Source organism: Apium graveolens, chromosome 5, assembly GCF_009905375.1.
Source record: "Apium graveolens cultivar Ventura chromosome 5, ASM990537v1, whole genome shotgun sequence".
NCBI classification, from domain to species: Eukaryota; Viridiplantae; Streptophyta; class Magnoliopsida; order Apiales; family Apiaceae; genus Apium; species Apium graveolens.
The window spans coordinates 17,907,998-17,921,927 of NC_133651.1; the positions used below are offsets into that span (position 1 = coordinate 17,907,998).

At 33.3% G+C, this 13,930-nt stretch overlaps 2 protein-coding genes across 2 annotated transcripts; one reads left to right on the plus strand and one right to left on the minus strand.

Moving 5' to 3' along the window:
- The first annotated feature begins 5,817 nt into the window (after positions 1 to 5,817).
- Positions 5,818 to 11,462, plus strand: LOC141723549 (beta-galactosidase 3-like). The gene is made up of 18 exons (XM_074525380.1): positions 5,818 to 6,209; positions 6,547 to 6,642; positions 6,730 to 6,842; positions 6,927 to 6,993; positions 7,100 to 7,192; positions 7,317 to 7,460; positions 7,731 to 7,819; positions 7,898 to 8,003; positions 8,098 to 8,185; positions 8,405 to 8,523; positions 8,614 to 8,778; positions 8,909 to 9,087; positions 9,238 to 9,347; positions 9,494 to 9,603; positions 9,780 to 10,004; positions 10,109 to 10,311; positions 10,445 to 10,781; positions 10,889 to 11,462. Exons 1-18 carry the CDS (start codon positions 6,030 to 6,032, stop codon positions 11,018 to 11,020), a joined length of 2,556 nt encoding a protein of 851 aa, XP_074381481.1. The 5' UTR covers positions 5,818 to 6,029; the 3' UTR covers positions 11,021 to 11,462.
- A 306-nt stretch (positions 11,463 to 11,768) lies between these two features.
- Positions 11,769 to 13,690, minus strand: LOC141723552 (thioredoxin H1-like). Its single transcript, XM_074525383.1, has 3 exons — positions 13,272 to 13,690; positions 12,380 to 12,502; positions 11,769 to 12,150 (listed from the first exon to the last, which is right to left on the minus strand). The coding sequence occupies exons 1-3, from the start codon at positions 13,365 to 13,367 to the stop codon at positions 12,001 to 12,003; spliced, it is 369 nt and encodes a 122-aa protein (XP_074381484.1). The 5' UTR covers positions 13,368 to 13,690; the 3' UTR covers positions 11,769 to 12,000.
- Between the last annotated feature and the right edge of the window lie 240 nt (positions 13,691 to 13,930).

A 13,930-nucleotide genomic window follows, 5' to 3' on the forward strand; every position in this document is an offset into this window, starting at 1 on the left:
TCATTTACATAGGAGTAAGTGACTATTGTGTGCTTTCGGGCATACCATAGAAAATCCCTTAAACTTAATATATCCGATAATAAAAGAAATATAAATATAATTATAAAATTTTTACCTGGACATACGATAAGAGCGGATATAATTCCAAACAAGCAAAAAAGTGAGCTAAGGAACTTTAAGGAATGATGATGATGAAAAAGGCTAAGCAAATGAGGTCTCAAATGATATGTCCACTAAGTGTAAAACGGTAGAATAAGGATCTAACCGTTATATAGTTACTAGCTATATAGTTACTAGCACATGAGAGTACACTCAACGATGCTATAAAAAGGGGAAGATAAAATCAAAAATTGATTGATGTTGTTGAAAGGAGAAACGGTGATGATGAAAGCACCTAGTATTAATGAACGTGGATACGAACGGTCACCTTGTTCGCGGGTAATTAAGCAACTCCACATGCAACGCGCTTTCTTCTTTCATTTGAACCCCTTTTATTCTAACAACATCCAGATTCTACTCTATATAACTATATGCCTGTTCTGTACATTCTTATCGGCATTTAGAAGAACGGTTGTCCGTCAAGAGCACAAAATAAATACTAAATTTTATGATTTTGTTATATTTTTATTCGTGCAGTTGTTAGAAATACAGGGGTTCCATCAGAGAACCAATCAAAATACACCAAACTCATAGGAATTAGTACCTATTGTGTGCCGTTGAACACACATTAAAAAACACACGTAAGAAGAAAACAGCTCGAAGATACAAAAGGAGACGCGAAGAGAATTGTGCTTCCTCTTTTATTAATATAAGCTCATTTCTAGCTTCTTGTGTGATATTTGGACATTATTTCCAATTCATCCTTCTAGGATACTGTATATATGACCTGTTTGTTTGCCAATTTTTAAGTTATTTGCAGTTTATAAGTTCGCAAAAATAATTTATAAGTTGAATTTATAATTTATAAGAGTTTAATATTTGGTGACGACGTACTTTTTCTTGGCTAATTTTAATTTTAATTTTTTTTAATTAAGTTTTAAAAAATATATATTTTTAAATATTAATCTAATTTAAAATTGATGAAATAAAATAATTATATATATATAAATTATTTATTTTGGTTCATTTAAAAAATTCTGACAACCAAACACTTATATAAATTATAATCATACATTTACCTATCATTTATAAATTATTTTATTAATTTTAAATTATAATTTACTTATTTTAAAATTTATCAAAGGGACACATATACCATAGCGAGAGTCACTAAGAGTCTAACGTAGTTTATACTCTTACGAAATTTATGTATTTATAATAGATGCATGTATTAAAAATGAATCATCGAATTAATATGTTCTAAATAAAAATTTGAAATAAACTACTTTTATGAGATTGTATGAGTACTATTTTTAAATAGTATACTATCGAACATCTATTATCGCATATAAAGTATTTTATACAAGCACACATATTTGTTAATTAATTGTATATGAACACATTGTAAAAACATGTAAAAGAGTTGTATTACCCTCATACTGTCATCCAGCAAATAAAGTTTTGTAGACACACAGGTATGACAACATTTTTAAAACATGTAAAATATCAAATTAATTAAGCACAAAGAATCTGTGTATGTCACTCTCTTATCTACCATGCCATACCAGGAGACAAGAATCCATCTACATCTCAATCGCTCTTTAGATGTGTGTTTGAGTTATATGCAGATGCTATGCACTTGGCAACTACTACTAGTTTACAAGAGAGTGATGGACATGGTTGTTGAAATCACTCTTTTTGGGACCTCCACTAAGAAGTATACTAAAATAATAAGTCTGTTTAAGGCATTAACCAATCAAGCACAGACAAAAACGAGTCAAAGAATGATTGTGAACATCACTAAGCAGTAAGCACATGCTAACATGAGTATAATTATAAACGATTTTAGCAAGTAGTTATCAGCACTGAACAAGCCTTGCATTTTAGCTCTATTTTTACCAATATTCCTTCTGCTCTTGTAAACCATAGGTGATCTTGAATGACCTAAATCTGGAATTGACACCGAGGGAAGATACCGTCCATCCAAGAAGTCACCGGCTCCTAATAAATGATAGTATACATGAAAATGTGTTTAATTAATGTACGTGCCGGTGCTGTAATATGCACTCCGTTTCTAAGTTATAACCTATTGTAACACCAACCATGCCCACAAAATAAATAAAGCTACTAATATCTTATTAATGTGAAAACATGAAATTTCGTGAAATATTACCGGAAAAAAACAAATGATTTAGAGCACGTAGAAAGAGAAAAGACAATGGGGTATTATTATACATGATTATTATGGGTTGCATGTGAACCTAACGCATGGAGTTGGAAAGGAGGAAATTATCCCCAAATTTGGCAATGTAAATTGGGGGTAGCTCCAAAAAAATTAAAAAACAAAAAGAAGATCATGGAGACAGAGTTGTAGAACTTGAGGAGAACTTGAGGACTGCCCCCCCCCCCTCTCCTTTTAAGTGTTGCGCCTTCAGTAAAGCCGCAACTTCCGTCATCCCCCCAGCAATTTGTACCATTCCTGCTTACAAACAAAACAAATTTAACTATCCTAATCACATTTGGATACTTTAAATGTTTAACCGTTAATCATTTATCATTCGTGATTTAATACTCACTCAGTTCCAAAAATTTCTTCAAACATATACTAATTTGTATTGCTACAAGTTATATTTGTTATAAAAAAAATTACTCAACCCTGATATGGTTAAAATGGTAAGGCCATAACTTTTATCGTCCAACATAATGGAGTTTGATTCTCGCTTATCATAAATTTTGTTAAAACATATAGTTCTTACCTTTAAATAGTATAGTATTTTGTTTGGTGCGACAAGTTATTTAACGTGATATCAAAAGTTAGGTTTCGAGTGATCGTGAAAGTTTAGTTGAATTATTAAATAGATAGAGTTACGTTACAATAACAAAAGTTTCTTGACAAATTACAGAAAATTTTTCAGCTCAGATCAACCAACTTGTTATTACGATTCTCGGAGTTTCAACCATTGGATCATCCTGAAATTTTAACCACGCTTTTTTTGCATCAGTATCTAAATTTTGAACGGTAGATATTGTATTTGGAGTTCCAGAAATTATTTTTTGATGATTCCAACAGGTTACTGTTTACTTTTAGTTCATTCTTTTCATCGTTGTTGATCTTATAATTTGGGTTATGCTGATTTCGAGAATCGTAAATCCACAACTAGTTTTTATATCTTTCTTGGTGATTCTCTTGTTTCATGGAAGAGTAAGAAATAAGATGTTGTTTCGATATCGTCTTCAGAAGCTGAGTATCATGCAATGGCTTCCACTACTTGTGAAATTATTTGGTTACGTTTGTGACAATAAGAGTGCAATTCATATTGCACGTAATTCGGTATTTCATGAGCGCACTAAACATATTAAGATTGATTGTCATTTTACTCGCCATCATCGGCTGCAAGACACTATTTCGCGATTTCGATTCTTATCTGAAAAACTCTCAATACTCATTGTTGCACCATCGTCAGTTTGAGGGGATGTTAGAATATATATATATATATATATATTTATTTATTACAGGAGTTACTCTAATAGAAACCATTTTAGAATAGAAACTAGAATCCAAATAATTTTTTAAAAAAAATTATTTCGAAACATAACACATATGGTATGCAAATCGATCGTTGAGAGTTGGAGAAAAATATAGTGAAGTCGGATTTTAAAAAAAAACTTATCATTTGACAGGAAAAATCAAATTAAAAACAGAGGGGAAAATCTAAGATTGAGTGTGGGAGAGTATAAATTCGTTGGGTGTTGTGATTTTAGGGGGACCGTTAGATTAGATTGATCTAATCGCTTAAAATTAGTTTATAGTTTCTATTTTAATTTTGGTTTTTATTTGATCATCTCCCTATTATTATATTATATATATTCGGGTATTTTCAGTATTTAACTTATATTGATTTTCTATATAAGTTCAGACATGTATTATAAATTCTAAGTTGATTGTAATAAAATTTTACGTTCGTATTATATCTCCAAAGTTAACATGATATCAGAACTCGATTTAGGGAGGAACTTGGGTTTGAATCCTCCCACCCCATTTGTTTAATTTAAATATTTATTTTTGGTATTAATATTGGTATTAGTTATATTTGTTGTTGTCAATCGGTACGAAAAATATCGTACGATTGAAGAGAGTGTCAAAGAATATAAGATTCTGTTTCTAACTTACTCTACCACCTTAAAAGTTTTAGTGCGACTAATTGCTTAACACTTACTTTTTATTATAAATAAGCAAAAAAAAATATTCATAAATAAAGTGCTCACTATAGTTATTTATCGTAGTTAATTTTAATTTTATTTAACATTCGCTAAATTATTGTGGTTAATGTGTACTGGCTTAAATAATTTTCTAAGGGAGAGAGAATTGAACCCGGATTTGAATGGCAAAAGTGTTTTTTAACTGCAATACTTTGTATTTTAACAGTCAGAAATAGGTCGACGTGTTATTAGCCCTGTTGTAGTATCACCGATTTTGATGAGACAATTATATGTTGTTGTGCTTGGTTCTAGATATGAAATAAAAGACAAATATATGCATGTGACAATATTTCTAAGGCCATACCACCGACAGCTACTATACGACCTTCAATCTTTACTCCCAGTATTAGGTAGCTTAGCTGTAGACTGTAGTAGATGGTATTGGTACGTGTGGTTATATATTTGGGTAATCGGAATTGTATACATGCATAATTTTCTACAAAACTGAAGAAATTAAGAAAAAAATTGTAGTGCTGATAATTTGTTAATGCACAATCAAGTGTAAAATAAGAATTAAATTTATTAAAAAGTTGGGTTGAGATATATATATATATATATTGTAATCATGTGAACAATTCCACTTCTGCGGTAATAATCGAATAAAGTAGCACTGTCATACATACATTGGGATTGAAGATTTAAAAACTGAAATATAGTTAAAGAAATGATATCAGAGTTAATTATTAATGATGTGTTGATTGCAATCCGCAAATACTGCATCTCTGTTTTTTTGTTGTAATTAAAGACAATAATTGGAATGAATAATATTAACAAAATTTTAAAACGTTTTTCCAAGGCAACAGAATAGGCTGGTTAGCTGGTAGGTAATTATAATTGAAAAGAAAAAAACAAGCTGGTCTAAACGGCATCATAGCAAACCGGTGAATTTACAGATTGCGCCGTGATTTATGTCAATCGCATACTAATCTTTAAATTAACCCATTAACCATACATAATTAACTTATATTCCGTACAGTTCGGTAAAATTTGGTTCCGTCGTCGTGCTCTTTTTCTTTCTATGTTTCACACTGTTTGCATCTTTGACTTATCTTTTTCCTCCCCCATTCCTCTGCTATATCTATCTGTACAATCTCCCCACCTCAGTAACAGGTCTTTCATTCACATCTTGTGACTACCCTTTGTTAAACTCCATTTGTATTCCTGATTTCGTGTCACCATACCATATATCACAATTTCGATTATACTACGATATGTCCCAGTTTTGATTCTTCTCCGCACTTAATATCTTTTTTACAGTTTTTAAATCAAATTTAACAATACAAAAACCGAAATTGTACATTTTAAATTGGATTTTAAAAATATAGTAAAAGAAAAAAAATTGTGAAATAAGTATTTTCACAGGACAACCTCTAGGGCCCAGATTTGTATTAAAAAAATATAAACCCCATAACAGACATCACATGTACGGTGCATATATAAACACCTAAAATTGCAGCTCTTAGTTGCAATGCAAACCTCAGACTAGTTGAGTGGGGTGGTCTGAAGAACACACTCACTTTATTTTCTGTTTCTCTTTCACTTCCCAACTAGATATACTACAAATACAATTAATACTCCCCTTCTTCTTGTTTCATACTATATTTTCTTCCACCGACAAAAAATATATGCAACCAAGAACCAAGATTCAGACAGTTGTTGAGTAGTTAATCATGAAACTTATGGATTCTAATTTGGTTTTTAAGTTGGTATTGTTGTTGAGTTGGGTTTTGTGTATGAGTATAGGACTGATCAAATGTAGTGTGACATATGATAGCAAGGCCATTGTGATCAATGGTCAAAGAAGGATTCTCATTTCTGGTTCTATACATTATCCAAGAAGCACTCCCGAGGTATTACTTTTTTAAGATTCTTTCTTTTTATTTTTGGTCTTTCCATCTCTCTTGAATTCACACACACACACAGAGGGAGGGAGAGATAGGGAGAGAGAGAAAGATAGGGAGAGAGAGAAAGATAAGGAGAGAGGGGGGGAGAGAGAGAGAGAGAGAGAGAGAGAGAGAGAAAGAGAGGGTGAGGAGATTACAAATACATTTGTTACCAAAACTTGAGGGTTAGTAACTTGGTACTTACTAGGCTACAAATTACGAAGCTAGGGATGACATGTATATAATTTTGAGATTCTGTTTTAGTTTTTGCTTGGTTTGTAATGGAATGAAATTGTGTATGTAGATGTGGGAAGATCTCATCCACAAAGCTAAAGAAGGAGGTCTTGATGTTATTGAAACTTATGTTTTCTGGAATGTTCATGAGCCCACTCCCGGCAATGTACTCTTCTTACCATCTAGTGTACAGTAAATTGTGTGTATGTGTATACTCTCATCATTAATTAGTCTTTTATTTATGCAATTGCAGTATAATTTTGAGGGGAGGTATGATATAGTGAAGTTTCTAAAGACAGTGCAGAAAGCAGGGCTCTATGCTCATCTTCGCATTGGGCCTTATGTTTGTGCTGAATGGAATTTCGGGTACCCTTTCTTTTAGATAATATTATCTAGTTAAGTTAAGTGGAGTTGCATTAGTAATGTGTTAACTTTTTATGATTTGTGTAGTGGATTTCCGGTTTGGCTCAAGTATGTCCCAGGTATCAGCTTCAGAACAGATAATGAGCCATTTAAGGTCATTAAGACATAATTTATTTTGTTATTTCGTATAAATCTTGTACCAAGCAATGATGCGTAGTTGTTCAGAAGTGAACTTAACTAGTGGTTTGTGGTGTTTGCAGATGGCTATGAAAGGGTTCACTGAAAAAATTGTTAATTTGATGAAGAGTGAAAATATGTTTGAGTCCCAAGGTGGCCCTATTATACTCTCCCAGGTTTGTGTTCCAGGTTTTTGGTTATGTGATTACTGTATTTCTTACACTTATAAATAAATGAATTCATATTTATTACATGAGGTTTTTTCTTAAAAAATGTTTATAACAAAATGTGCTTGTACAGATTGAAAATGAGTATGGGCCACAAAGTAAAAATCTTGGAGCTGCTGGGCATAACTACATGACTTGGGCAGCAAAGCTAGCTGTCGGCTTAGATACAGGGGTTCCTTGGGTTATGTGCAAAGAAGAAGATGCACCTGATCCAGTGGTTAGCACTCCTTCGAGTTTACTACCAGATCTACCCTTATCAAGTTGTTATCTGTTCATATGGCCTAGTTACAATTAAACACTTCCTACTAATTGTTTTGAATTCTAGTATAGTCAGTATATTACATGCAATGAGTTTAGAGTCCTAAACATCTGCACCTCATGTTCTTTCATTAATGAATTGGACCCATTTTCTTTACATATCATACTTGCAAAGATTCATTTGATTATTGCTAATGTAGTATGTAATCATATGCTGCTACTGATGCAGATAAATACATGTAACGGTTTCTATTGTGATAATTTCACCCCCAACAGACCATACAAACCCACTATATGGACAGAGGCTTGGAGTGGATGGTAAGTGTTCATGATTTGTTACGTAATTAATATTTCAATGTAGAAAAGTTGTTTACCGTTTATTTGTTTGAATTAAAGGTTTACGGAGTTTGGAGGACCGATACATAACAGGCCAGTTCAGGATTTGGCATTTGCAGTTGCTCGATTCATCCAAAAGGGAGGATCATTTTTCAATTACTACATGGTAGACTTCTTAGGTCACTATTTCCAACAATCTCTTAGACTTCAATGTCTCATTGTCAGATCTTAGTTTTATGTGCGTTATGTATGTAAAATAGTATCACGGAGGCACGAATTTTGGACGTTCCGCTGGGGGTCCATTCATCACTACAAGCTACGATTATGATGCTCCACTTGATGAATACGGTAAGCACAAAGTTTCATGGTTTATTTTCACTAGTAATCCCTATGTTCTTCAATTGAACTGGTAACCTAGTAGAGATTGTAGATCGATGAAACGACAAGATAAATAATATATGTAAAAAATGTGAAAGTGATTATGCATCTAGAGAAATACTTAGGATGAGCAGACGTTAGCTTGTACTTCAGTTGGATCTAATTGCTTTGTTGACTTGATCATGATAGGTTTAATCAGGCAACCAAAATATGGTCATTTAAAGGAGCTTCACAGGGCTATTAAGTTGTCTGAGCACGCTTTAGTTTCTTCAGATCCTATTGTTACTTCTTTAGGAAGTGCTCAACAGGTTTCGCTCTCTTGTCAAACCACTTTTTCCTATTCTTATAGATGCAAATGTCTATTACCTCCTACTGAAAGGAAATCTGGCATATTTCAGGCTCATGTGTTTTCTTCAGAGAATGGAAATTGTGCAGCTTTTCTCGCAAACTATGATACAAAGTCTGCTGCTAGAGTAAAGTTCAACAATATGCACTATAAGTTGCCGCCTTGGTCGATCAGCATCCTTTCTGATTGCAGGAACGCAATATTCAATACTGCCAACGTATGTGCATATCATAAATTATTGGAAATAGTGATCATTTATTAAATTTTTATTTTTATTCTCATAATAGTTTTAAGAGCCAATCCTCGTTTCCTGTGAGTGATATCTAAACTTTGTCCCCCCATTACAGGTTGGTGTTCAGGAATCACAAATGCAAATGTTACCAGTCAGTGCTGATATGATCTCCTGGGGGACTTACAATGAAGATTTGACTTCTCTTGATGACAGCTCTACATTCACTACTTTTGGTCTCCTGGAACAGATTAATGTCACTAGAGATTCCAGTGACTATCTGTGGTACATAACTAGGTAAGGGAATTATTACTTTGATATTTTTTTCTACAAAGAAACAAACACGTATCCTCCAAGAAATAAGAGAATGTACATTTATAATCTTCTTTACAAGTGCGAATGTCCCTTTGCATAACATGTCTCCTCTAATGCTCAATTTTCTTACAGTGTTGACATTGGCTCATCTGAATCCTTCTTACGTGGTGGGGAACTCCCAACTCTCATGGCACAGTCAACAGGGCATGCTCTTCATGTGTTCATCAACGGACAACTTTCAGGTAATTTATTGTTTGTTAATAATATGATTATTCAGATGGTGAGATACATCTTGATCAGGCATCAGCCAAGAAACAGTTCGATAAAATCCCTTGTACGCTGCATTAGATAACCCTAGTACCTGATGTAAGAAGGACCTCTCATGTAGGTTCTGGATTTGGGACGAGGGAAAACAGGAGATTTCTATATACTGGAAAGGTTAATCTCCATGCAGGAAGAAATAAAATTGCACTGCTCAGTGTTGCAGTTGGACTGCCGGTAAGTTTTCCTTTTTTAACTTTTAACATGCTTGAAGTGCTCCATGACATTTTGATTTCTTTTATTAAAAATATTGTAATCACTCCATTGATTTAGTTTCACATGCCCTATTTTTGAGTTGGCACATACTAGGTTGTTTGGTTTGGTGATAATTAAAAATTTCTGTGTTTCCGAAGAATATTGGAGGACATTTTGAAACTTGGAAAACTGGAGTGTCAGGGCCAGTTGTTCTGCATGGTCTTGACCAGGGAAAATGGGATTTGTCATGGCAAAAGTGGACATACCAGGTTGGGCTTAAAGGAGAGGCCATGAATCTCAACTCTCCAGAAAGCATTTCTTCTGTCAACTGGATGGATGCTTCTTTGATTGAACTAAAGCCTCAACCTCTAACATGGCACAAGGTATGAGAATGTAAAACACGAGAGAAAAATGCAAACTTAATTATCAAGACAAGATATTATACCGTTGAACTTTTTTTGGTGTAAAATTAGATAAAATTTTGCAGGCCGAGTTCGATGCGCCTGAAGGAGATGAACCACTGGCATTGGATTTGAAATCTATGGGAAAAGGTCAAGTATGGATAAATGGTCAGAGTATTGGAAGATATTGGACTGCATATGCTGTTGGTGATTGCAATGGATGCAATTATGCAGAAGCTTTCCGCCCTCCCAAGTGCCAGCTAGGTTGTGGTGAACCAACACAACGATGGTAACCCCTCATGTTTTCGTACTTTGACTTTCTTTTTTCTTTTTTATGATTCTAAAAGAAGAATTGTAAAAATAAAAATAAAAAATGAAAGTGTACTGATTATATTCCTTGGATCTAAATCGATAAATTTCAGGTATCATGTTCCTAAATCATGGTTAAAACCAACACAAAATTCGTTGGTACTTTTTGAAGAACTGGGGGGTGATCCCACTAAAATTGCAATTGTAAAAAGATCAGTCGCCTGTGTCTGTGCTGATGTCAATGAGTTTCATCCATACATTAAAAACTGGCAAATTGAGAGATATGGTAAATCCGAGGATTTTCACAAACCAAAAGTTCACCTTCGTTGTGGTGCTGGTCAATTCATTACTTCCATCAAGTTTGCAAGCTTCGGAACTCCAACAGGAACTTGTGGGAGCTTTCAGCAAGGAACTTGCCATGCTTCCACCTCTTACACCGTTTTGGAGAAGGTATTAACAGTTCATATTTAATAAACTAAACTGTCCTTCGCGTTTTAACCATCTATTTGTAACAAATTTTATCATCATCTGATTACCTTTATAATCCTCTCCCTCAGATGTGCATAGGAAAGCAGAGATGTGCAGTGCCAGTATCAGACACCATCTTTGGACAAGATCCATGTCCAAATGTGTTAAAAAGGTTATCAGTTGAGGCCATCTGTGCTCCTATGACTACTGCAAGGGGTTAATGTGCATGTAGTGACTAGCTAACTGTATCAACACCAGCTGAAAAACACAAATAAAAGGAAACAAAAAGGTACAGCAAAGATTAGTGTAATGTTTCTTAGAGGCAGAGTTTGTTCAAGAGCCTGTGTAAATCAGTTATTTGAGTAGATAATTCATAGATCCAGGGGGTTCTTAATTGTGAGCATCCTGATCGACCTTGGTCTCTGGCCTTTAAAGTGGAAATCAGAACCGGGAATAGTGTAGCAATTCGAGTGATCTGTTAGTCGGTTTGTATTTTTATAGGGGAAACAGCAAACCCCGATGAGTTCATGTTAGGTGTGGATCCTAGTATGACCATTTGTTTGATTTATTTCTACTACATGATAGTTAAAATGAACTGTCCACATTGTTCTTGTTAAGATTTCTTCTCTAATGATACTTAATCATGCATATCAATTTTATTTATCCAGGACAATTATACGGATTCAAGTAAAGGGGAAGGGGGAAGTGATAATTAAACTAGCAAACTCTTTCTAGCATAAGGAATCAATGTTTGACATAGTAGTTGCATAATTGGATATTCATCTTTCCAGAGAAAGCTTTAATCAAAGTAGGTTTTTCCATCTTGAATATGGACTGCCCGGAAGTAACACATGGCTTCCCGGTACATTCCAGTTCACTATTGAACCGGCTGATCTGTCAAATGAATGAAATCGAAATGTCAATGTAAATTGTAAAAGTACCAGGCTTTTGACAAATTAGGAAACAATATGAACTGAAATTTTAAGCTTTTATAAATCCTTTGTTAAGTTTAAGAGCTTGAAAAAGACATATAAAGGAAATAGTATGTAAAGGAAACATTATGAGAATAGTAGCAAACATAAAACGAGACCGCTATATCCCAAAGACGGAAGACATTATATGGCAGATGTAGAGCCGCTAGAGTGTATAAGAATAGTAGCAAGCATAAAACGAGACTTCTATATCCCACAGACGGAAGACATTAGGTGGCAGATGTAGAGCCACTAGAGTGTTTGGCGATAGTCTGTTGCAGCTCTTCTTTACTCGATCCCACAACCTTGTCCACAATCTTCCCTTCTTTCAAGAACATGAAAGTTGGCATAGCTTCAACAGCCCAATCCGCAGCGACTGACTGCATCAAGCAATCAACTGCAAGTTATAGTACAGTTTACAACCATAAATGACGGTGACTAGAAGAGTATGTGTGGCTTCTGTGAAAAAAAAACTAGATTGGCAAGCCTACTATATAAGATGCTTAATTCAGGATTCTACAAATTGAAGGTGAAATGCTACTAGTTATGGTGATTGGTGTACTGGGAGGCAAAAAGTTATTCATCCATTCTAGTCTGTTTCTTTCTTACCTGCAATTCATCCACATCCACCTTAAGGAAAGTAACAGAAGGTAGTTTCTTAGCCAACTCCGCCAGGAATGGGGCCATAATACGGCATGGACCACACCAGGAAGCAGTGAAGTCAACAACTATCTGTACATAAATACGTGAAAATGAAAATTTATACAAAATCGGCAGTACCACTATATAATATAACACTGGAATAAAGGGTCCGTGACTAAACAAGATAAGAAAAATAAACAAAGATACAATTCTAATACTACAAATTATATTTGTAACTTGATTGCTTCCTTTAAAATATTCTAATTCTACAAAATATATGAACGACAAAATAAACAAAATATAGTTATCATGACTTAATTTATTTTGAAATCTTTTGTTCTACAACTACTAGTCATCAAGTTGCTATCATGTCCCTGAATCCTAATAGTCTGATAGATACATTAGCATTAGCATGATACACAAACACTAACACAACAACCATATAACGTACCGCATAATACATTGAGATAATTAGTCATCACCTAAAAATTTCTTTTAAAATGAAGAAGATTTAAGCGCAATTTCCCAAATTATAAATTCTTATTAACCTACCAAGTGAATTATACCAATCTCTTTGTATCGATTAGTTTTTCTTTACGGGATAAACAACAACACAGGGAAACTAACTAATTAACACTATTATAAAAAAGTGATCAAAAGATCCACCTGATCCACATCATAAGTACATCAAAACACTAATCAAGAAATAAACAAATAAATTTTACCATTTTTTTGAGGATCAAGTATCTATAGGCATTTTAAAACATAATCACACACATAAAAACAATTAACAAAAGGATATTAAACATTGTTGAAATAAATAAAAAAGAAAAGAGAAATAATAAATAAAAAAGGGTACCAGTTTGTTGGAGGTATTTCCCTTTTGGAGCTGCTCTTCCCAAGCTTCAATTGTGTGGCAACTTATTAATTGTCCCCCTTCCCCTCCTCCGGCCATTCTGCTCAATGTGACTAATGTGCTCTGTTATGGTATGTCTACGTAGTATGTTATACTTGTGAGTTCAATTTTAATTGCAAATTATATATTATTATTTATTAGTTAAATTTTTATAAATATCAAGTTTTTTTTTAGGTCTTGCAGACCAATTATGTTCCGCAACTAAAATCTTGTATTAGAAATTGCAAAACGTAATATTATTTTACGGATTATATTCTATTAAATTTATTATTTTATTCAAAATCTTGAATATAATGCATGTACATGTTTAGTTTGCAGAATATTTGTTCAAATTACAGAATTTACACATTATATTTATTAAATTCAAATGATATTCAACGATTTTAATGTATTAGTGATATTCGTTAAATATACTTCACAAAATGATATATTTCATAGTGCTTTGATCTGGTCTTCGTAGAACTTCTCTCTATTATTTATAATTTTATAAATATAAAATTAAATATAATAGTAGATCAAAAATATTTTATAATGATATTTTCTCATAATTTTCAAATAAAATATTTATTTATTATCAATCAAAGTTTAACTTGAAAATTTTA